This window comes from Tyto alba, unplaced genomic scaffold (genome assembly GCF_018691265.1).
Source record: "Tyto alba isolate M040663 unplaced genomic scaffold, T.alba_DEE_v4.0 Super-Scaffold_13, whole genome shotgun sequence".
Classification (NCBI taxonomy): domain Eukaryota; kingdom Metazoa; phylum Chordata; class Aves; order Strigiformes; family Tytonidae; genus Tyto; species Tyto alba.
In genome coordinates, this window is record NW_024881275.1 from 45,869,127 (window position 1) to 45,894,318 (window position 25,192).

Below are 25,192 nucleotides of genomic sequence, written 5' to 3' on the forward strand. Positions count from 1 at the left end.
AGTTACATCACTTAATCTTCCTTTGCTCTTCTCTAACATACCTAACATGCACTTCTGGAGCTGCCAGCTTTGCCAAATATATGGGACACCTTGCTGTTTTGAGGCCATTTTATTATTTTAGGGTCCTAAGGAAAAGGAACTAACTACGTGTGCCTAGCACTGGTGGAGATGCCGGTCTGGGTGCTGTCCCCTGTGCTGAAGGGTGGAGTGACACTGCCCTCCCTGGGGGTCCTGCAGTCCTTGCACCCAGTTGTGTGCAGCCTCCTGGCAAGTGTGCTGCTGCCTTCCGCTTCCAGAGCAGAGTGGATGAAAATGTGTCGGGCTCAAGGATCTTGAGGCAGGCCTATGTGCACAAGGGTTTATTTGCAGATACTTGTGTGCATAGCATCATGCTTAAAGTTACTTGTGGGCCAAAAAAATGCAAAGGGGCAACTGCAAAGGGGAACTGTGCAGCTTCAAGCTTGTGCTCTCACTGCATGTCCTTTTACCAGCTGTGGCTGTTGCCTCCTGCAAGAGCATCTAATACAACACAAGGATAAATGCTCTTTGGATACAGCAGCAAAAACAGGGCCCCTGCAGCTGTGAGGTGTGTGGAAGAGATTGCAGTGGCTGACAGCCTGCGGTGCTGCGTTCTCCCCGTTGGGCTAGCAACTGTGGATGGGTATGGTGAAGCGTCAGCCACAGTTCTGCACAAACACACCTGGGCACAAGGAAGGGCTAAGTGTTGTAGGGAGATGACCGTGGCCTTATAGGGGTTGATGTGGAGGAGTCTGATGGGCAGGGAGGAGATAAGGGAGGTGGGAACAGGGGATGCTGATGTCGGCCTCAGTGCAGATAGTGATGGGGTAGGGAGCTGGGAAGGAAAAAAAAGTACAGCAAAATGAAGGAGAGGTTGGGACAGTAGAGGGGATGATGATCAGAGGCAGGACAGTGTAGTAATGACCAAGGTGAAGAGCAGCTGAGGGGGGCAGAGGACCAGATTGAATACTGTCCTGGGTTGAGTGAGTGGTGGAGTTTTTTGGTGGCAGGGGAGGGGGCTATAGGGGCGTCCCCTTATGAGAAGCTTCTCAAAGCTCCCCCAGCTCCACGTCAGCTCCACTTCTGTTTGGGAAATTGAGCCAATCGGCTGTGCCTCTGTGATAACGTATTTAAGAAGGGACGTGGTGACGGGCAGTGGGACTTGTGAGGAGGAGTTGCTGCAGCTGCATGAACACCAAGGTCAGTGGAGGAACGGAGGGAGAAAGGAGGGGGGAGGTGTGCCGGAGCAGAGACCCTCCTGTATCCTGTGGTGAGACGGCAGGGCGGCCCCCCCTGCCACCCATGGAGATCTACGGTGGAGCAGACATTGATTTACGGCCTGTGTTCCATTTCTCATGGCTGATCAAGGTTCTGTGCCCGAAGAAGGCCGGGGTCTCATGGGAAAAGGTAGCCCCGTTGCTGTAATTCAGCGCTGGGAGGATTGCAGCATGCGGGGGAGTCCCACGCCAGAGCAGCTCGGGAAGGGCTGCAGCCATGGGAGGGACTCCAGTCGGAGGAAGTTAGTGACCCATGATGGAGCACTGTAAGGAAATGCTGTGGCTCAAGGGAGGGACTCCTGTTGGAGAAAGTTTGTGGAGGACTGTCTCCTGTGAGAAGGGGACCACGATGGAGCAGGGGGAGAAGATCCAGAAGCTCCCCCCACCGAAAATAGAAGTGGCAGCACTGACTGCACCCCCCCATTCCCTGCCCCTGTGCTGCTGGGGGAGGAGGTAGAGATATCGGGAGCAGAGCTGAGCCCGGGAAGAAGGGAGGGGTGGGGGGAAGGTGTTCTCAAGATGTGGCAATGCTGCTCACTGTCCTACTCTGTTAAGTGTTGTTGTTATTGTCTGTAATAAATGTATGTTCTTTTTTTTCTTCCCCTAACGAGTCTGCCTTTTGCTCATGACCACAAAGGGTGATATTTTCCCCATCCCAGTCCTATCTCAAACCCCAAGCCTGACTCATCTGTCCTTTCTTATTGCTGGAAGAGAAGGGGGAGAGAGTGGCTGCATGGTGGTTGGCTGCCGACCAGGCTCAAACCATGACAAGTTCTATCAGCTAGAGGTGATGTTTTCAGGCTCTCCTTCCTTCCCCAGTCAGCAAGCACCTTACCCCAGGCAGCTGTGCAGGGCTCTCCTGTTACTGCCACAGCAGTGCTGCAGGACCAAGCTAGACCAGCACAGGGGGATGCAGGCTGGGGATGCTCCCGTTTTTGCTCTCCTTCTACAAGGCAGCCCCTGAAAGGCTGCGACAGGGTCATCACGCATCCTTCTCAGCCCCGGCACGGTGCATGGCAGTTGTGGGTTCAGTATCGTGCCGGCTGTTGCCTTGTCTTTCACAACTAACAACGTTTACCCATGTCTGACGCTGCCTCCTCCCTTCCCTTCCCCCACCCACCCCCTGGGAGAAGCTGCTTATCAATGCAGAAAGGAAGACCAATTGTTTCCATCCATATTAGCAGTGGTTTCCCCCCAGCCTCTTTAGCTACCTCTGTAGCTAAATTTCCATCAGCAAGAGACAACTCCAGTACTTTGGCTGTTTAGCCTGGGCCTTTGAGAGACAAACCATGCTGAGCAATTTTTGCTGTGATAGGGCAGCCAGGTCAGATGCTTTCCAGAAAAAGTCAGGAAGTTTGAGATTTGTGATGAACTGCTCCTGATGCTGCCTAGCTGTCATGCACCCTCCTTTGCACAGCCCCAGGAAATGCGTTTCCAAGATGCTATTTGTCTATCTAAGAATCAGACTGACCAGCTGACACCAAAGCATCCCAGGTGTAGCTTTGCTTTGTAAAAAGTCCCATTTTATTCCCTGGCTATTTTGTAGTGACTGATCCTAAGATTAAAGGCAAAATATGTATTGACCATGTTACTCACTCTCCACTGCAGTTCCTGCTAATTTAACAGCTAGCTGCAAAAGCCCCCCACCAGCTACCATCAGTTCAGAGCAGGACAGCACTTCAGGATCAAATCAGTAACCTTAACATGAACTGTGCATTGGCATCAGTTTATATCCAAGCACCAAATAAAGGAAAAACCAAGCATTTACATTTTATATAAGCGTTTATTTACAACTTGTTTAACAACTGTACACTCTTCTGTCACCTTGGAAGCATTAGTGTATTTGACTGGGAAAAAATATTAAACCTTTTGATTCCAATGATCATTACCGAGTATTTTTTTTTTTAATCTATATACAGATATGTATATTAATACTGCTACCATGACAATCTGGTAGTTACACAATTTGTAGATGAACAGAAATGGGAAATTAATGTTTTGACACTCTAAGAATCCATTCTTTTACAGAAAATTTATCACTGGCAACTTCACAAACAGTTACTTTGATAATTGGTCAACATTTAATTCAGGACTGTCAAACAAGCTGTTGTTAAGAAAGTAAAAGAGTTTCCTTTGCAGCACAAATGTAGTTAGTATATCAGAGACATGCTGGAGATCACCTCTGAGTTGTGAGCTCACCATCACTTCATGACAGAGATGCTAGGCTAATCAAAGTACCCAGCTCGCTGAGTTACTGGCTCCACCTGACCTCTCTCTGTTGGATTCGTGAACTCAATTTTTGTCAAGCTAAACACACTTACATACAAATGTCTTCAGGCTCAAGAACAACCGATACTTAAGTCTCTAACTTGCACAGACCACTTGGAGAAATGAGGTACTGCTTAGCTTCACCTCGGGACATCTGTGCGGGCAGGTGCACGAAAAAAGCCATCCCCTCCCACCCTGCACAGAGCCCCTGATTTCAGGGATCCTGGACCTAGCCTGTCTTGGGGCAAGGTGTGGGCCCAGCCCAAGCAGCACTTGCAAATGAGAAACAAACCATGCCTTTAACACCCAACAAAAATAAGTTTTTATAATAATGCTTGCCCTGACACAAAATCAAGGGATCAATGACTAGGACCTGGAAAGACACAAATCCTTTAGCTCTCTGCTGGACTCAGTCTGATGGAAGTGCTGGTGCCTCTGCTGCAGGAATACCTGACTTGTCACCACCAAACCCCAGACCCTGCCTGCAGGTCACATCAGACTTCACTGTCCCAGGTTCTGGTGGACCAGGAACAACATATCCCCCACTAGCAGTCTTTCCAGACTGCCGTCAGCCAGAGCACCTGGTAGCCACAGGCTCCCCTGCCCAGTATAGTGTCCAGAAGGGAACACGACACACACTTCTCACCAGTATCTTAATGCTAATCCTTCCTGCTTGCAGACCATCCCTACCTGCCCTTCCCTTTGCTGGGTGGCACAGACCCCGCTGTGGAAAGAGAGGTAAGGATGTGATCTGTCTTTTCCCAAAGTCACTCTGCACAGCGCTAATGACACAGTGGGTATCCAGATCCCTGAGGACTGAACACATGCAGGTGCCTCAGGGCACGAGGTGCAGCTCTGCCCAGAGGACCCACTTGGCCAGCCAGAGACAAGGCTCGCACTGTGTCTTGTGACCAGAAGTGACTACAGAGACTACTGGACACAACACTTCTTAAGCATGGGGGTGCTCACATGGAAAACAGGGCTCGTAGTAATGCTACTGCCTGAATAAACTAAACCATTTTTGGAGTAAGCAGAGCACATACGTGTTTATATTTTTGCAGGATTAAGATTTATGTGAGCAAGAATGGGGTTTCTCTAGAACTGGACTTAAACCAAACCACTTACTGTACTCATCATTGAGACTCTCTTCAAATTTTCCAGCAAATCCTATGGCTTAAAAGCCCCCTTCCCTGCCTATTACATATTAACTCCTATATAATAAACCTCTTAACTTATAACACTACAGCACTCCCTCATCTTCTGAATCTTGCCAGTACTGGATGTCCAATACAAAACAAAGATACAGTAGTACAAATGTGCAGATACTTAAGAACATTAAATAAGCAGCTTTTTAAATTAATAAAGGCAGTACAAAGCATTTTGAGTTACACTGTCTACATAGAGCAAAGCTTATAGCTAAACTCCATAATACAAAGAAAGAACCAAGCTAGTGCAACTGGAAATTAAATAGCTAAGACTGTGGTAAGGAGAAAAAAAAAATAGTACAGGTAAAAGATAAACAACCTAAATTATAAACTGGCAAGGACAGTCTGCATAATACTGAAAGTGTAGACAGCTTTCATACTTATCTCCATTCATGTTCTTTCCTCAGATTGTTTTAACAATTGCACAGAGATTGAAAAAAAAGTTTCAGAAAGAAAATCACAACACAGCTAAAATGAAGAGAATAATATACAGCAGCCACAAACTACTGTGTATATACATAGTAAGGAAGCAGGCAGTGTCTGTGAACAAAATACCACCCCATAGTTTGCCTGGCTCGGAGATTATCAGATGAACCTTGACTGGTTTTCTAGGGAAGATGGGATGGCCAGGCAGCAATTCATTAGTCATTTCTCCTGGTAAAACACCTCCTTCACTTTAATTACTTAAAGATTGAAAGTGGATCCTTTAAGGGTGCAGATGCTTTGAAATTTTAATAGTAATCAAAAGTTATTTTGGGGAACTCATTAAGACTAGACTTTTATAGTTCAATATATGAAAATGTTGCAGGAAGTCTGTGGGTTAATACTGTTAATCAGATTTAAATAAAGTGGACAGGCGGAAGTAAAATGGAGAGCTGACAGTGCTCTGTCAGTTTGCAGAACGCCTCCTGTTGAGTTCCGAATACTGGATTTCCTCTCTTCTAGCCTCATAGGAGACTTTTTGTGAAGAGAAAGAGTAAATGGAAGCGGGAAATGGGAAAGCCACTCCCCAGGATGGCAAGCTTCTCTGCAAGTAGATCTCCCTTTGAAATCAGATGGTCATGAGTCTTAAGTGCAGAACTCGTTAAGTTTTGGTTATGCAGTCTGGACAGAAAAGCAAGTCATGCACTGAACAGTCCCTGTTATAATAATGCTGCAGGTCATGCAACCACATCACTGCAAATAAAAGAATAAAGAAGAAAGTTAAAAAGCAGGTAACATATTGTTGTTAAAAAAACCCCAGAGAACAGAACAGGTATTTTTCAGAGCAGTTTAGTAAGGTTGTCTCTACTCAGATTTGTGCAAATTCACGGGGAAAACATCTTTGTCAGAGCAACCATTCAAATTATCAGGAAGGTTACATGTCAATATCTGGAAAGAGCAACAAAACAGCCTTGAACAGTATCTAAATTTAGACATAATTCAGACCAATTTAAAGACTACTGAGTAAAGTCCTTCAGGGGACCATTCTCAAGTAACACAGCTATGACACAAAGTTTACACAGCAATGAAAAAGTCTCAGGCATTCCTGCTGTCTGAGTACAACAATTAAAAAAACAAAGCAATATAAAGTGAAAGGTGCCTGTCCAGTACTATGTGTGGTCATATACTAAAAGTCAGTCAGGGTCATAATGACTCTGAGCTGTTGAGCTCTGAGCACCATCAGAGACCTTAAGTGTTGGTGTTTCATCAAAGCTCATCCCGTTGTGTGAGGCTACAACAGCATCGCTGTCACACTACACTTGCAAGTTCTATTCATTGCATGTAAATACAGGTTTGAATTGCAAGAAAATTACACATATTCTTGATAAAATAAGCTGAGTAGGAGCCACTGAGCAGCCCAAAGAGCTCATCACAATGCTGTGGAATCTAAGTGAATCTAAGTTTGGAAGACAACTGGAGAGGCTGGCATATTTCCTCAATCCTTGCTGATGTAGCCTCTTTCTTAGCCAGTCCAACTGGATAGGTGTAATGCTTTACAAACACAGCTACAGTGCTTTCAGATTCCCCAAGTAACACAAATATCCCTACACAGCATTGCACAGCATTAATTGCTCATTCTCATTTTCATGTATCACTCACTGTGATGTTACAAAGAGCAAAACAGATTCACCAGACTGAAATCAAATCATGCAAGATTTCTCTTCCCACGTCCTACTTCCTAGTATTGCACTGGTCTCTGTGACAGGAAAGTCCAGGTTAAATAGATAAGGAAGGATATTTATAACTAAACTCTAGGGCTTACTGCAAAAAATCTCTTCCCGCTACAAGTGGTGCAGCTTGCACATCCCCTTTTCCTTCTCATTCAGCAACCCAGAACACTAACAGTAGTTGAAAAACAAACAGAAACATAAGTCAAATGGAATAAAAATTTTAAACATTCAAAGCAGACCTGGAGAGTGTATTTTGAGTAATCACTGTCTGTTAAGCTTGTTTGGCACTGCCTGGGTGCATAGTTACAGAGTTCAGGTTTAATAATATGAAGATTACTGTAGCTAGTCTATAAAAAAAAAAAAAAGTTCAAACTACATATGTATGTATCTATTCTATTGTGCATACATGAATATAGTCTACTCCTTTAGTCTCACCTGGCTATTTCATAGTTCGGACTTACTATTTAGTAGCACTTCAAGTGTCCTGTTGCACATAAACACGTGCAACACTGCACACTGTAGGTTTCCCTTTGAGTCAATAATATTTTTGAGAAGTCTTGTAAACTCAGGACAGTATATTCTCTTTCAAGGATGTAATAAATTCATGTGACAGTGCCCTTTCCTGATCAGAAATTCTAATCTTGTTGTAAAAAAGTCTGTCAATTTCTTTCTCGTGGAGAACTCAAAATTAATCAATATAATTTAAAGCTACCTGTTGAGGCAGCAACACTTCGCAAGACAACAAAGATGCGAGATATGAGGGTAAATTCACCCAGCATAACCTGTCATCGCTTCTGCAGCATCTTCAGAAAGAGGCAGCTCATGCAGCAGATGATGCACCTGTAGAGCAGTGACTTTCTCTTACTTCCTTACCTTGCCAGTCCAAAATATTCCAGCTCTAAGCGAAGGCTTGTTGCCAGTCTGGAGGATTATCTGTTAGTGAGGTATTTCCCTTCAATATTCAAGTGCCCACTCTCATCAGCTCTACTTCATTACAAGTGGTTATCCATCCCTTAAAATCTTCCTTAACCTCTCACTGTTGTCTTTTGTTTTTTAAACACACGAAGTGACTGGGACAACTCCAGTACATTGAAGACACAGAAATGATGGCAGTCTTTTTCACTAACCTAGCCAGCTCTGGAAGTACCTACTAACACAAGAACTTTTAATTTGGAAGACTGCTCATACAAGTCAATCTGATGCAAAAATAAACCCCATCAAAACCCAGACTCACGTCCTCTCTGAGCAACTGTTTTTTTTCCTGTTCAGTCTGTGTTCGGTCCTAAGATGGACCGGGCTTCCCGTAGCCAACAGATCTGCTGTCTGTAAACAGTCCTTTGTAACACAATCACCAAAGCTATCAGAGCAAAGCAGTCTACTCACTTTCAAGTCTAACACTAGACACTCTACCCAAATACTTCTGCCAAGCTTCTGCTTTGAAGTAACTGCCTCCAGATCTCTCTTCCTGCAGATTTCCTAACTTAATTACTTGATGGCTTCTACTGCTAAAATTTGTTTTCCTTTCTCAATCTATTTTTTCTGCATCTTTCTCTATGGCATTTTCTTTAGATTTTTTGAAGGAGCCTTTCAATATAGTATCTTCCAGAGCTGTATTAGCACCACTTTGCATTTTTATAACTCTTACAACCAGCAAATACAAAGTGGGCTACAAATTCTAAGAATTGTGGCCTTGCAATGTCATGCTTATAACTATTCCAAGATTTTACAAATACTGATAAATAAAAGCTTAAAAATCTCTCCCAAAACCACTGATAACTCCAGGAAACGGGTTTACTCATCTTTGGTGACTGAGAACTATAATCTCTGCTTTACAAAATTTTAAATTACATAATGAATGTTCAAATCCAAATCAAAGCCTAATGGTCTCAATGTAACTATTTTATAACTCCATAAATATTTCACCATTTGGGATTTTGTCTTAACATTCTGCTCATTTTCATGATCGCACTAGCAACAGGAGCATGCTAACAAGGTAACAATTGGCCTTCGTGTTGATTTCCTCTTTTCTTAAAGTTAGGGATTGAAATTCCATGTGCAGAATAAGCTACCCTATATCTGTGGAAATACTTGCCTTTGTAGTATTTCAGATTTGTACCATGCAGTTGTCAACAGCTCTTCAAAGTGCTGACAAATGACCACTTCTGTAGTGATTAAAATAACCAACTAATGCAGAGATCTACTTCGGGACAGTACTGTCTTACCTTGGCAAGGCCTAAAACTAAAAGTTAGAATGTGAACCATAGTAAAGTTAACAACAAAACCATCCCCTTCCAACTAATGGATGAGGACTTCAATTTTAGCAGTTATCATGAGCTCTTATTGATCCACTGACTACAGTCTGACATGACAATAATTTGTCTGGGAAGCTGTGTTGGCTATACTACCAGATGTTGCTTCAATGCCCCATGGAACTGTATGATTTGCCAAGTTTTCTAGAGCTCCCCAACCAACATTCATTCTTACCTAATTCAATGAGTTGATAAATTTAAAAATTAACTTTGTGTCCCAATGTTTCAATGAGTCCACAAAAGTAAAGTCAAGGAAAAACAGAGAACAAAGCTAGATAAGTCTGCAACTTCTCCAAAGGGTGCAATGAACCTGGCAGCAGAGCGAAAATCTCCAGGGATGCACTGTCCCAGATGCAGTAAGTCTGAGGCTGCTGTGGCCAATGACAGCTTCTGCCTTATTCACATAGGTAAAGACTCGAATACTTAATCAACTGCAATTCAAAATTAAAAACAATAAACAGCTCCAAAACCTCAGGTTCTTGTTTTTAAATTAACACCGAAAAGCAAAATGGTGGAAGACGTACTGTTCTTCCGATTTTTGTACTTAATAGTTGCTTGCATGTGTCTCCTCCACCTTCAAACTAAAGTAATCACACCTTGTTTTTACTTACAGCCTGTAGAGTGACTGACAAGCTTCTGCTCCTTTTCTGAACTTCCAGAGGGAAGAAAGATCACAGGAGCAATGCAATGCAATCGGTCATGCCAGGACATTTTCATGATTGCTCAAAAGTAACAAACTGTAGGTATGGCTAGCATCCTACCTAGAATCTGACATCTGCCACAGACAATAATATGATCTGGCTTGTGGAGATGTTCTGAGTGCAAGTAAGATTCGTTACTTGCTCCTATACCAACCTGTGAGGTAACACAAGATTTCACTTTATTCTGATGCAAGGTGTGCAGTAAAAAAGCAGCACTCCTGCCAATACAGAAGAGAGCTGGACTGTTCAGATTTGAGAGAGGAAATGTGTCTGGGCTGTGTGCAGTTTGTAAGGTTCAAAACCTCATTCACTGAATTTCTTGCTTACCTGATCGTTACATTTGTTATAACGATTCATCTCTTTATTTTCACAGAATGGTCAATGTACTATACTGCCAGCATTAGCTGATACAGTTGTTCTAAGGAAAGGCTTCTGAAAAGGTTTCTTTATAAATGCTTGATTTCCCGAGATCATATTTCAGTTATAATCCAGCTATCAAACTACTCTGTAGGTGATACCCCTGAAGTATAACTACTTGGTTTAGAGGAAAAAATACTCATTGAAAGTATTTCCTGACAGAGTAACTTCTTTTAGCTATTTATTTGCACAATCTTGGTGAGGAAAATGCCTGCAAAATTTGCTAAACTTGGTTTGGAGATACAGAAGTTTATCAATACAGTATTACTGTAAAACATAAAGTCCACATTCTACCTAAAACATGTGTGCAAAAACCCGTAAGATGTCAGTATTGCACAGCTGACTTAGAGTGCAAAATTACTTCCCTCATCAATCCTTGCAAAAAGTCAAAATGTCGGGCAAGAATAAAAATCACTATAAAATTGTAAAATTCAGGTACTGTTTTGCTTCATAAGAAAAATTAGCCACATTCAAGACAGGCTACCTCCAAATCACTAACTAGAAGAAAATCAAGAGATTAAATGAAAATGTTTTCCAATTACCGAATCTATAGAAAAGGTGAACACCTCAAGAGAAATAAACCTACTAAAAATATCCAGGAAGGTGCTAAATGAATAGTTTCATATACTAGAGAACTGAGGAAAAGCAAAGTTGCTCAGTCGTTGGTCAGCAGGTGGTGATCAATTGCCTTGTGTATCACTTGTCTTTTCTTGAGTTTTATTTTTTTAAAATAATCATATTCTTTTTTATTATTATCATCATCATCATTACTATTACTACTATTATTGTTATTATTTTAGTTTAGTTTAGTTATAAAGACATTCTTATCTTTTTTTTGTTCCAATTCTCCTCCCATACCACTGGAAGGGGGGAGGACTGAGAGAGCAGCTGTATGGTGTTTAGTTGCTGGCTGGGGTTAAATCATGACACTTGCACACGTCAAAATACCAAGAACTTTAGAATTGCCAAATCCTCTTAAATTTTCTTGACAGCTTGCACATACTACCTACTATTTAAGACCATAATAAAACATTAATAGGATTATTCACTGTTAATTCTTTCATACACAATGAATATAAAATTGCCAGTGCTTGCATGAATAAGAAAGCCACAGAAAACTTGCAAAAGCATTACTGCTATCTCAGGTGACAGCAGAACAGGATTAAGATTACCATTTTTTTTATTTCCAAAGAGATAATGAAAAACATCTTGTAGCCATTATATATTTAGTTCATGTTACAATATATAAAGCTGTGTGCTCTAGTTGTTTACTTTCCTTTGCACTGTAGGTGGAACACACAACCTTTAAATTAGATTACTTCAGTTTTCACAGCCCTTGGAAAATACAAGTTATGATCCAAGTAGGTTATGTGTTGCTGTCAAGAAAATGAGGAATTAGAATAATATTTTCTGTAAATGTCTGATCAAATATGCTAACAACTTAACTCTCCGGGGAAGTATATGATCTGGACCGCACACACGTCCTTTAAGTTCAGAAACTAAACTTCAGCTCTAAACAGTGAAAATATTAATCCATTTAACTGTTATCTTTTATTGGTGTTAATTAAAATCTCTCAGAAAGACTATTCTGGGCAGATCCTCAGCACAGTGCTCAGGACTGTACTCTCACAAACTCTTCAGCTGCTTTATTACTGCACTGAAGAACTTTCTCTCTTTAACCTCAATATGTAGGGGTTTTTTGCAGTGTATCAGGACAGGATATAGCACTGGTTTAATAATTACCACTACAATTTTCATGTAGTCTTTGCTGCCCCAGAAAAAAAGTGTTCCTAAAAGCTTCTTAGAAGTATCTAATGTACTAAGAGAATTCTGTTTGCTTATGTTATTTTATTACTAAAGATAAGACAAATAAACAGCATTCATTGGTAGCTCATCTATACATGTGCTTATTCCCTGAAGTCACACTCTGAGCCCCTTCTTTTGCTCAATACCACACTACTTCCAAAGCTACATAACAAGCAAGGAAAATAACGAAGTTGAACCCTTTCAATAAAGAAGTTGTTCTTTTGAGAGAGAAGGTTTAATGATGTTCACCACCTGTATTCATTCACACCCAAAGATTAAGAATTGGTATATACAGCAAATAATGGAAGTAAACTGCTGAAGAACAAGGAATTAAATTCCTAATGATTACCATTAGAAGATAGAACAAATGACTTACTGGAACTGGATAGCAACAGAGTATATTACTGTAAGATTGCAGTATATTTTTAGATTTTTATATTTAACACAAATTCTGGGAAATACCAGAATTTCTACAGGCTTGTGAATTCTTCAAAGACAAAATGCTCGTTCAATCTCGCCTAACCATTACTATAAGCAACAGTAAGTACAGATTCAATATTAGTCTTGTTTTGCTGTTTGATGCTATATAATAATGCTGTATATTCTTAAAGGGAACTACAGAACACTTCAGTGTCTTATCTTAAGGGAAAAGGAAAGACAGATCAGAACCACAAAGCAGAAAATAGAAGCCAAGAAGCAAAAGAAGCCATGAGAAATAGGGAAGTAAATGCTAAAAACGAGGCTTCTAATCAGCATTTGTTCATCTCCTAACCATGAGGGGCATTTACCTATCATCAAACCTTTGGAGGCAAAATGTTAACACAAATATGAAAACAACAAAAGCAAGTCATTTTATTCCAGTATGCAGATTATGTTCAAGTTATTTTAGACCTGCACCTAATTAATAGCAACAGGAAATTAAATTATTAGACAAAATTAAGAGATAAAACTTCCCATTAAGGTCCTGGTACTCCTCGCTTTCATGAACAGGCTTTGGCAGTGTGGTAACAGACAGAGCCAGCCACATTAGAATAGAAATGGAACTTTAAGTATTCTTAGGTTCTTTCTCTGGGTGATATAAAACACTGTAATCTCAAATAAGAACAACAAATTTCCTCAGAGAAGTGATCTTATTTTCTCATGTTCACACATAGCGTGCAGTAAAGAGTTCTTCAAATAACTAGAATTGATTGCACAAGATCAGCAAAAGACATCCCACACAAACTGTGGTCATCTTGCCAGATAACACATATGACTGTTTGCCCCTTTAGTATTCTGTACCTCAGTAAGACAGCAAAATGAGTATCACCTCATTGAGCTACAGAAATTGTCCTGAACTTCCTTTACATTGTTACCTTTCTGCACACAAGACACTTTCACTGCCTTATCTAATCTTGCAAGCATATCCCAGACATGATCATACACTGAATAAGTAAAGAGAATTTTTAGAAAATCAGTTTTTTCCAAATGTAAGAAGACAAACCTATATGCAGGTAATAGACTTCAGCATCTGTTTTCATATTATTGGAGGAAGAGGGGAGGGAAGAATCAGAACTGATAAATTTTTTCAGACAGATATATAATGCATTTCTTAGCTTAGATTAAAACTTGTAATTATCCTTTGCTCATTCCATTCAAGCTGTGGATTAACATAGACCTTCAGATGTTTAATAAATGCTAGTATGTCTTCTCTCTAATGGTATTTATAAGAAAATGTCTTCACTTTGGAAGGCTTTAAAATAATGTAAAAGAATAAATTTATAAACCAGACTGTATGTGCATTAGGGTCCAAATAATCTGTAAGTTAAAAATGTTTAAAACTTAATTACCACAAGATGTGTGTATATGAACCTTTCAACTAACACTCAGGTCCTCCATATCCGTCAATTTTTTGGCAAAAGTTGTAGGTACAGCACAGAATTAGGCAAGGAAAAAGCAGACCTTTCTAGGAACAGAACCTAAATTAATAGTAGAGGTCACACTGCCCACCTCACTGATCAACATGAAGGTGCTACAATGAGTGACGTACAATTAACCAGCTACACACTAAAAAGGTAGTACACAACCAGTTTCCAACAAAGTCAGCAACAAACTCACCTGAAGGCACTGATACCATTAGTAAGGCAACTGATACAATTATACCCTGAATCAATATATTAAAAGCAAGTCTTTTAGTAGGGGATGACGACTGGAATACATTAACATCAACAATATTAATTGGGTCTTGATCCATTAAGTACTGTTCATCCATAATTATAAAATATTAAAACAAATGTCCTTTTAAATGGATGATGCAGTAGCATATTGGAGCATTCTAAATATTTCTCAGTATTTTTATAATATATATTAAGCATACACTTGACCAAGAAGAGTGGAACAAACCATTTTAAAATATTCAACTCTGGCAGCAAAGAGGTAACACCAGTAGATAAAGAAAAACCTGAAAAAAAATAATCCTGCTTCCCTATTAAATACCAAGAATAAGAGCAAACTTTGCATGTAAGAGACTTACAAAAAAAAATCCTTTCTGCCATTGGTAAGTTTTCTAGTAGCAAATATGGTTCACAATAATATTATGTACTAATTTTGCATTTTTGTAATGAGTTTTCAGCACTTTCTTTGAAGCAACAGGTTATCACATGAAATAAAAAGTGAAATTCCCTTTGAACAAGACTTACAAAGTGTAACAACCCTCATAGGCACAAACGTATCAACTGTGACAGGAAATGTACATTGATACAGAGCCCATATGAGGCTTTTCATAAGAGACCAGGCTTCATACAAATAAGACTCTGTTATTATACAGCACTCCTCTAGATGTTTTCAAAACTTTGGCACATTCAAAAAATGCAGAGAGAGAGATGGACTCCAGTAAATATAAGCAAAGGGCATTACAGAACAATGAGAAACCATAATAAAACCATTTTCTGAACTGTAAAATAATAGTAGTAATAAGGGAGAAAGAGAAAGGATGCTGGTTGATTTTCCTTGAATGTTGTCACTTGCAACAGAAGTGGCCTGGATCACAGGTTTTCTTTCTAAGGGCAAGGCTTCTCTACCTTGCTGTTGCTGGCTGGACATGACCAGGGTAAGATCTCCTTGTGCTCGTGGCTTGCCTTTGTCTAGCCAGGAAGGACTGTCCTGAGCCTGTACTAGCCAGTCTATCTTCTGCAGCTTTTTTATGCAGAGTCATTCCCTATAGACAAAGAGAAACTTCTCAGTGAATACCAACACATAACACTGAACAACTTTACTCATTTACATTTTATTATCTCCTTCTTCATCAATACTGACTAAGCTATTTTGAATTTCAAACATGAAGCATAATATTTTCAAGGATAAAGCTAAGAAATTCTTCCTAATTCTCAGTGTGTTTTTCTTTCCCCACCTCACCCTCCGCCACTGTCTGGGTTTGGAGTAACTGTTGAGAACCAGATCCCCCAGTGTCGCAGATCTGAACAGCTGCTTCTCCACGTAAACACACGGTAACTGGACAAGTCTTTTCAAAAGTGCTTCTGCTCCCACCCTGGTCCCCTTCAGCATGCTGAGCTAGAATAGTACTTTTCTTCTGAAAATAAAGTATTGTCATTCTCTGTGAAAATACCAGCTCATATGGCAGGAGCAGATCTTGAGAGAAAGTATGTTTGCAGCAGGAGTAAATGGAAGGAGGAAATAACGGAAGCTGTGATGAGTTGTGTAGCTGTGTATAAAAGCAGAGGTAAACTAGAGAAAGACACAGACAAAGCTATCAGTGCTCATCTTAGTGTTCATGACAGGCTACTGAACCACAGTTTTTAGCTCAGGCTTGTCTTCTGCTTGTCAGTGGCTACAAAACTGATCAAGGACACCAGCAACTTGAAAATGCCTTCAACATTTAAAGGATTCAAACACTCTGCTTAAGTACCATTTGTGGACATAACAAGAACATAGAACAGCAAGAAAGAAACTTTTCCAAGGGAATATAAAGAAGAGGAATTTGAATTCTATGATGAAGCAGAATGAAACAAGAATATTACACACGTAAGGGATTCTTTCTGTCTGAAGAGCAGTTTCAGTGCAGCCACACTCTGCCAAAGAGAAGTCTTGAACACATTTGACAAACATGAAAAATCTCCTGGCATACAGGCCCAGCAAAAGCTGTATGGCTGCACAGATCATGTCATTATAGTTTGAATTATTTAAGTGAGGGTCTTGCCCCTGTGCTCACCCAGTGCATGGGGGTGAACTTGCACCCAAGTTAAAGGGGTCATTTCTCAGAGCACTTACTGAAGCAAGTAAGCTGTATTGCTTTTCTTGTGCCCCTTCATTAGAAATGACTGGAAGACTGGAGAGTAGAGAATCAAAGAAGAAAGTAAATTTGACCATTGTAAATCAGTATAACTGAAAGGCTGGGATTACAAAATAGTAATCTGAGGTATCCTTCTCTCTAGAAAATGCCACTTCTGGTTTTAAAACTTTAAAACTTGAAAATAACAACCATGTTCTTTTTCATTTACCCCAAGGTTACCATAGGAACGTACTCTTATATAGCGATAGCTAAAATTATTTAAAAGCATTTGTTTCTGTGTCTTTGTGCTGGAAAATGCTTTTCAAACAAAAAGCCTGTACATGAATAAATACTGTTTTGGTTACCCAAAACCAACTAATATTAATAGTTTACTTCCCTTTTTTTTTTTTTTTTTTTAATAAAAAGTTTGGGAGATTCTTACCATGTTGTACCAGGCACTAACAATGAATTTCTCCTCCATTTCTCTTTGACTTTTTGTTTTTTCATATTCTTTCTATAAAACAAACATGAAAAAGCATACATTTAAAACCAAAGCATAATAAAAGTATTAATCTATACCTAAAAACCATTAAGTAAGTACCCATTTACCAGGAAACAAGCATGATTACTACCTCCAATGAATGAAACATTCTGTCCCGCTCCTGCAACTGATTTTTCAGAGCCTGAATCTCAGGAGCTGCACCCTGGTTCTGCTTAGGATCTAAGGTACGGATGACCTGTAAGAGAAAACCAGTTAGTTTTCAATCAAATCCAGCCAAAGCAATCTAACTGAAGAGAAAGACATCAAGGAATTGAAACCTTTTAAGTCAGGCTAAGAAATAAAAAAGTGACTTAAAACTTCTGTGGTAACACTCCAAAATGTGAAACAGAGGGATGTTCAGTTTTAAGAGGCTGACTCCTGTAAAACAATCTTGACAACAACCATGACAGAGGCTCTGCCTCTGAACATCATCCATGATACATTAGAGCATCTGAATTGGGCTCTCTTCTACAGGACTGTGAAACAAAACTACAGATAGGAGAAAGCGACACCTGGAGGTTCAGTAACCCAAACTCACATATGCAGTTCCTACCCCTAGCTGCACTACCTTGAGGCCACAATGGTCGAAACAATTTCTCAAAGGTTTCTCTCTTTATAGCTAAGGTTTACCTGCTTGTCAACTCCTCCTGCTTGAGGAAGAACCACTTTGGTCCTTATGGAAAGACATCATGATTCACCTACCCAGGGTACCATGTGGTGTCATTTCTAGATAGCTCTGTTAAGCCAAGAAGCATTCGGTGGCACATGCTTGATCGTCATGTTACTAATAAGCTAGCTGAAGGGACAACTGGTAATGTTCATATGTGGCATCCATCATTGGTAGCATGACTGCTACCAAACACAGACCTAAACCAAGAACACATCCAGCAAAATGCCTAGATTCCTCAGCCTTTAATAGAAAATACTTTAAAACCTTTTAACAACCTCTGGATATATAAAAAGAGACTTCACATCTTTTGATTTTTTCTTCCCATTTCAGAATCGTGTCCACATGTTGAAATAAAACACTGCTTTACATTTAAGTAATTTTAATTGAATGGTACTCATGAAGGAAGATTCATAAAAGTGTACTATGTTTCTAAGAAAATACACATTAGACCTGGATATAGTTTATATATAGGAAGGCTGTAATGATTGTACTCATCTTCACAAGAAAAAAAAAATACTGAAAGTTGATAAGATCAGAAAAAGCTAACGCAACTAAAATAATTAATGCTACTGTTGTATAAAACACGGTACAGTAACACAGTACATACAAATAAATCTTAATGAAAAGGGAAATTCTGAGTCTGTCTTTCATTGGAATACTCTGAGACACAATCAGCAACAGAAGATGTGGAAAAAAAAAAAAAAAAAAAAAAAAAAAAGAAAAGATTCATTTGTTCAAATTTCCTGAAGACTTCTGAAACGTCTCACAAGAAGTCACTGAGGAGACTACACAGAGGTGAAGGAAGGAAGCATGAAGTTTTGCCAAATTAGGAACCTACTTACAGATTCTAATTTGATGATACACAGCCATAGCAAAGATCTTGATACTACCAAACCAGATGAATGAAGACACTGTTACGCTTTTAAAAAACTCAAATAAAATAACAAGGTATAGTAAGAGAAGAAATAGGACTATGATTGAGACTACAATATTGCCATTTCAAAGCTGGTAGTATAGCCATATCCACAATATCATACTTAAGTATTAGCCACCTTCTCAACAGAAGCCTATTTTAAACAGTAAAGGTAAAGAGAATGCTGAATGTCATCAGAGAAACATAACAGCTCTTGAAGGCCATTCAGTTAAAAAGATCACTTTACTTAGAGAAAGCATCAGTAAGCCATTCATATTAAATCAGTTTCTAAATCAGTTAGCTAAACCAGAACATTAATAGAAATCAGGAGCAAAAGATGAACAAAGAAAGCAAAATCAAACTTAAATTGGTAGAGGTTTCTTTGGCACATGTAATTACCTCTGCCTGTAAACTCTGAGCCTCTCAAAAAGAATAAGCAGTTTATGTGAGCAATTAGGACCTGATGAAATCTGAAGTAGGTAAAAGTTACTTTTATAAAAAAGTATATAAAATTATCTGCTCCAGATAAGACAGACATTGCTGACCAAGTACCACAAGAAGCCTACACCATCCAGAAACACATAAACAGATCCAGCCACCTGGGAAGGAAAGAACCCCAAACTTCCTTTTCCCTCTCTGCCAAACTGATAAAACCAGAGTTTGTTGGTCCAGCTGTGCCTGTACCTGGTGTAACTAAGTTATATTTTTGTGCACAAAGAAGTTGAGCTCTTCATGACAACTGTGACAGAAGTCCCAAAAAGTCGCAGTACAAATGCCAATTAAGGAGTACTTTTGCTCACAGAGCTTCCTTCCCTTGAATTGGTTTAGACGGGTGGTTCTTCAGTTCTGAAATACATTACAGCTATTTCAGCTATTTCTACACCACCAGTCCTAGTATAGACACTGCTTTAGCTGTTCTATATGTTTGTCACTCAGAGACAGATGTCCAGAAGAATTTCCACAAAGAAATAGGTTATCACAACATTAGAACGGGTTTAACACCCTCTCCTTGTCATCAGCTGACATGAAAGCATGCTTAACAAGGTTTGTCTGGGTGACTCCAAAATCTGTAGCAGTGGATAAACATCAGAAGGGCTTATTGGTAGGTAGCAAAAGGGGACAGTCATGAACATAAAACCAAGGTAGAGTCTTCTGCAGAATTAATCAATAATTGCTACCATAACAGTAAGAAGATATAAAGAACTCACTGGCCTTCCTTCTCTCTTCCTTGCTAGTGTGTATACAGTTACCACATTTATTTTTATTCCTGCAGAGTGGAGATGTGGTGCAGTCTCTCAGAGGGGGATCATTAACATGGAACATATATACTTACACTTTTGGCCTTTTCCAAATACTTTTTGTATCGCTCTTCCATTTGCTTCATTTCTTCCTCCTTTTTCCTTAAAGCTTCTTGTAATTCTTCAATTTTGAGTGCTTTATGTCAGGAGATGCACACATTGGAAAATAAAATAATTATGTTTATTTTCATGTTTTTCAACAGACATTTAAGGCACAGTTAGAATTTATTTCAGTTAAGAAAAGCTAACATAAGGAATCTGATGTAGCAGATACTATAGCTTCAATTACTGAACAACTCAAACACATTAAAAATGTGTACTCCTATATAATCTCATGAGATGGATGTTTGGTACACAAATTTCACCTTTTTTTTTAAATTATGAAAAAATAAAGAGATATGGAATCATAAATCAATCCCATCACTGAACACACTTAAAAAATTAGTTTACTAATGAATTACAGATTCCTTAATATCTTGGTATTGTAACTTAGATAAATATGAGTTTTCTTATTTTATGTGAGAGAAATAATTCTTAATAGGCACAACTCTTGCTTAAAACTGCTAAACTATAATGCTGAACACAATTTATCAGTTTCATGACATGAATACACTCAATTTACATTTTCCCCGACATTTTCTTAGGCAGCAATGCAAACGAGTAAGACAATTTATTGCACAGCCTTTTTCTGTGTTGATATAAGAATACATCAAGCCACTATTGCTTATACATGTTCTATACATCATCTCAGATAAAAATCCCCCCATTAATTGCATCATCCTGGACCAAACAGCATATAACATGATGTCCAATTCTCAAACAATGTTAGGTAATTGGCACAAACCAGAAAAGCTGCCATTGGTTGCAATGTTTTGCTTTGTTCTATATTAAGTGGGCTTGAAAAAAACCAATCTACCTCCTTCAATACTTCTTGGGAAAAATGTAGTATTGATGTGCTAAAGAACAGCTGGATGCTGGGTTCAGGATAACATGTGAGCAATATGACGTACATCCTACTTTCTCTTTGACCAGAGTCTGAAAATTTTCTCAAATTACAACACAGTTCTGAAAACACACATACTGGGAGTAAAAATGAGCTGGTGATGGCAGCAATGATCCCCTAAATTAGGGTCTTAGGAGACATGACAATTCTTTACAGCTGGGCTTCAATGGCAGGTATGACACTGACTCGGTATTTCTACGACCATTGTAATTTCTGACTATAGTGGTCTCTAAAATGTGATTCTCTGCACTTCAAGTGCTAGAAGCATCTTTTTGGTCACCATAGTTTCCAGAGAGACTTACAACATAGATATCACTGTCATCTAAAATGTACATTTTGTTTATCTTGCACCTGCTATAGGTATTATAATTAAAGACTTTGCACATGAAATACTTTACAAAGAAAAGAAATGGACTGCACAGGTAACTCACAACTGTTATTGCATTTTGGTTCCAAATCCTCAATAATAGCTCGTTTCTTCTGTAGCTCATTGTTAGCTTCATGAAGCTTCTCACTGTTACAAACCATAAAAGCACACATTGTTTTCCCAGTACTATTACTGTACTTGAATGAACATTAAGCAATGCAAAAAACCCTCAGATAGTGAAACATCTCTGAGAGCATGACTGATTTTTGCTGTGGGGCATGAGGACAAATTGCAGCATCACTGTAGAAATATTCGTTAAATAAACTGAAAAACATTATGGTATATGGAGAACTGTAACAGCCAGTTTCATTCTCAGTAATTATAAACTTAATTTAGAACTTACAGTTAATTGTAAAATACTCATAATTCACATTACATTGAGAAAGTATGTCTAAACCCAAAGGCAACAGAAACTACTTTATTTTTGCAAGCCAATCAAAAAGCAAACAACTCTTTGCATTTTAGGGAAGTAAAAGAGGTGCAGAAATAGTAGAACAAAATGGTAACTCTTCCTAAAATGTTACCTTTTTGCCATAATGTATACTAAAAAGTAAACAAATTTATTTTGTTTACATTAACATGTGTTCCTCAGAACGAAATTACTTATTCCTCAAATAGATTTACACATTAAGCAAAGTTTTCTAATAACCACAAAATGATGGTTCCTTCACTGCTCTTACTGTTTTCACAAAGGTTTTCTATGAGATGAATATAGTATCTGAATAGCAGATTCCCAAACATTCCTTTGTTATCTAACTTCTCTTAATTGTATATTTTCTAGATGAATGATTAATGACTGACTGCCTTCCTTACCATAGGGAAAACACATTATTTCAAATGGCAAACAAAATAGGCAAACAAAATACTTACAGATGTTCTTCAAGTTTCTTTTTCAGAAGAATTGACTAAAATAGAAAGTTAAATGTTTTAATATATTGCGGAGCTTTAACATAATTTCAAAATTATTTAAAAATATATAATTTTGACATTCTAACTAAAATCCAACTTTTTACTTCATTCAGTTTTAGGTCACAACTGTAAAGCCATCCTTTGTGGTAGCAATCCTTCTATCCACAGCTGTATGACTTTCCTGAAATTAGAGCGCTTTATAATTTTACAAGTATTTTCCCAGGAACTAGATCAACAAAAGCAAGATCCATAAATGACAAAATTCTATGGCAGTTGATTTAATTTCTTCAGCACTTTTGTAATTAGACTTAATAAATTAACCTGAAATTGGAAAGTGCAGTAAAATTTACGATAAGAACTGTCCTACCAATATTGCAATGCCATTTGCATGAAGACATGTAGCAAATCAGTTGAAGTAAATTCCTGTCCCTGTAGAAACTAGAGGGAGCAGAGTGCTTCTGACTGGAGTATAGCAGAAATTCTACCCTTTTTCTGTTTCTCAACTTTACTGATTACACATAAAAATGATCACACAACTTACAGTGTTCCACTTTCTGGTTAAATAACATTTAGATAAGCTCTTTGAATAAAAGCTTCAAGGTAAATTTTTTATTTTAATTTTAAACTCACTTCATACACAGTGAGTATCTTTCAAAAAAATCAACCCAATAAATGTCTATAAACTGAAAGTAGTGTTAAGTAAATAGAAAGCGATACTCACAATAGCCTTGAGCAGAAGCCCATGCCAAGAGACAGAGATGACATTAGTATAAAGCAAAACAGCAGCCAACAGAAGAAACTATTTAGAAAGTCATGAACAGAAAAACTTAAAGCTATGCACTTTTTCACGCATGCATGTTTCTCTCCTCTATTCTCATCAGCAGTTTCATCCTGTAACATTTTCTAAAGCATATCACTAAAAACAAAAATATAAAAATAGTAAAGAACCACATTTGTCTATCATTGTATTTAAACCAGAATTGCAAAGGAGAGCAACTGCTATTTTGGAAAGTCATTTTAAAACAAAAATCATACAGGTAACAAAACAGGAGAAAATATGCAGTCTATTGGGCTATAACCAAAATAAAATGCATGTGTTTTTGTGGAGCGATTCTGGATTGTGTTATTGCCACACTGATTGAATACAAGACAAATGTAGAATATTTAAATCCGGAACTGCCTTTTTGGTTTGTGTTTATCCAGTACCAATCACACTGGAAGTCTATCATGTGACTGATGGTCCAGAACACCATTAAAATACAGGATAAAGTAATCAACAGTTACTTCATTACTTTTTCTCGAATAGTTTTTCAACAAAGGTTTAGATACTTGGATAACAGAGACAATTACCGTGTACACCCAAAAAATCTTATAACTTTGTTGTAGTGTACTTGAAAATATTGTCTTTGATGATATTCCTGGGTCATGCTTTTTCATTTTTTCAAAGTTAGATTTCCTTATCGCACTGTAAGAAAGGGGGGGGTGAGCACATGAAAACAAGCCAGTATTACCCTACTGACTTCCGAGTCAGAAATTTGATCTGCAGGGTTTGACTAACTGGCTTTTTACTTTTCCAGTCTTCTGAACATCTGCAGCAACACTGCTTTTTCTGTAACAATAAATGTTTATGTGTATCATTCTTGGTCACAAAGCATTTGAACTAGCACCATCACTTATGTGATCATTTAGGGAACTATTGATTGGTTTGGACAAGAAAGGGGAAAGTTAGAAGCAATGCTCATTTCCCTAAGGTAAGTAAATAAAAATTGAACTAAATTGAACTCAGCTTTTCTTTTGTAATCCTTGTATTGCACTTGGGCTTAGCTTGGAACAGACACAACTACTTGTCAACACTGATTCCACTGGTATATTTTCATATATATTATCTGCATAGTACCAGCACTATTGTGGGAATAACCCCTCTCCCATCTAGACAGATTGTATGTTCTCACAAGCAAGAAACTAACAACAATAAACAGCACACACAATTAAAAGAAGCAGGACTGAGTTTACCCAGAGCAATTTACCCAAGACATGAGATCAGGAGAAATAATAAAAGGTAAAATATGTGATTTTAGCCACCCTCAGATCCTGTATACACTCATAGCAAGGCAGATAAATTAAAATAAATTACTCTAACACCAGGCAAACATTACTTTTTTTTTTGAGGTCTCAGGCAGCTTCAAAAACACGTATCTAAATCTGCTGCTCCTAACAAGGAATTACTGTAATTGTTGTTCTCCCATAGGAAGACTAGTCTCTTAAAAAAAATTCCCAATTAAAAAAAAAAACAAGCAAATTTTATCTAATTTTGAGCTAGTTTTACATTTAACTTAATTCAAATATTTTATCTGTTCATAATAGAAGAACATTTCTATAACAAAACTGTGAAAATCAGCAAATGCACACTCGCTGTTTTGCTTTTCCTCCCATTACTAACAAGTTCCACTTGGAAAACACCAGAAAAAAATACTATGGTGTGGTTTTAGAAAACAGGTATCTTCCCCAGTATTTAACTGCTCTTTCATTTACATCAAAAAAACTACAGAAATAAAATCTTTCTGCTGGAAATTTCTTTCATAATTAAACAAGCCAAAGGTCTGTCTCCTTTTTAAGGGCAAAGTTTGGTTTTGTTCTGCATGCTAAGGCCACAGGCAGATGGCTAGGCTCTGTCTTAAGGTTAAGCTAATTTAGCAGGGTGAGAGAAACTGGTACATGACTTGAGAAAATTGCGTGATGAGACTGGTAATGCTATGAGAAGGTGGCAAAAGTTATATACAGCACCATGAGGGATGGTCAGATTTCAGAATAATAGAACAGTTTGGGTTGGAAGTGACCTTTAAAGGTCATCTAGGCCAACCCCCTTGCAATGAGCAGTAGCATCTTCAACTAGATCACGTTGCTCAGATCCCCGTGCAACCTGGCCTTGAATGTTTCCAGGTATGGGGCATCTACCAGCTCTCTGGGAAACCTGTTCCAGTGTTTCACCAAATAAGCAAAGTGGCTGAAC

General features: G+C 38.6%; 1 protein-coding gene across 5 annotated transcripts in view; it reads right to left on the reverse strand.

The window, feature by feature from the left end:
* Window positions 1-3,058: 3,058 nt before the first annotated feature.
* HOOK3 (hook microtubule tethering protein 3) overlaps window positions 3,059-25,192 on the reverse strand; it is a 105,245-nt gene continuing 83,111 nt past the window's right edge. For 2 of the 5 annotated variants that reach the window (XM_032990670.2, XM_032990653.2), the window contains 8 exons: window positions 22,904-22,909; window positions 22,144-22,178; window positions 21,278-21,360; window positions 19,879-19,979; window positions 17,054-17,158; window positions 16,864-16,935; window positions 15,214-15,350; window positions 3,059-5,944 (listed from right to left, as the gene is read on the reverse strand). In XM_032990670.2, coding sequence (XP_032846561.2) covers window positions 5,929-5,944; window positions 15,214-15,350; window positions 16,864-16,935; window positions 17,054-17,158; window positions 19,879-19,979; window positions 21,278-21,360; window positions 22,144-22,178; window positions 22,904-22,909 — 555 coding nt within the window. In that variant the 3' untranslated portion in view covers window positions 3,059-5,928. Of the gene's footprint in view, window positions 5,945-12,373; window positions 15,351-16,863; window positions 16,936-17,053; window positions 17,159-19,878; window positions 19,980-21,277; window positions 21,361-22,143; window positions 22,179-22,903; window positions 22,910-25,192 lie in introns of those variants that run through there. The other 3 variants (XM_032990662.2, XM_032990680.2, XM_042787611.1) reach the window with 3 other exon arrangements.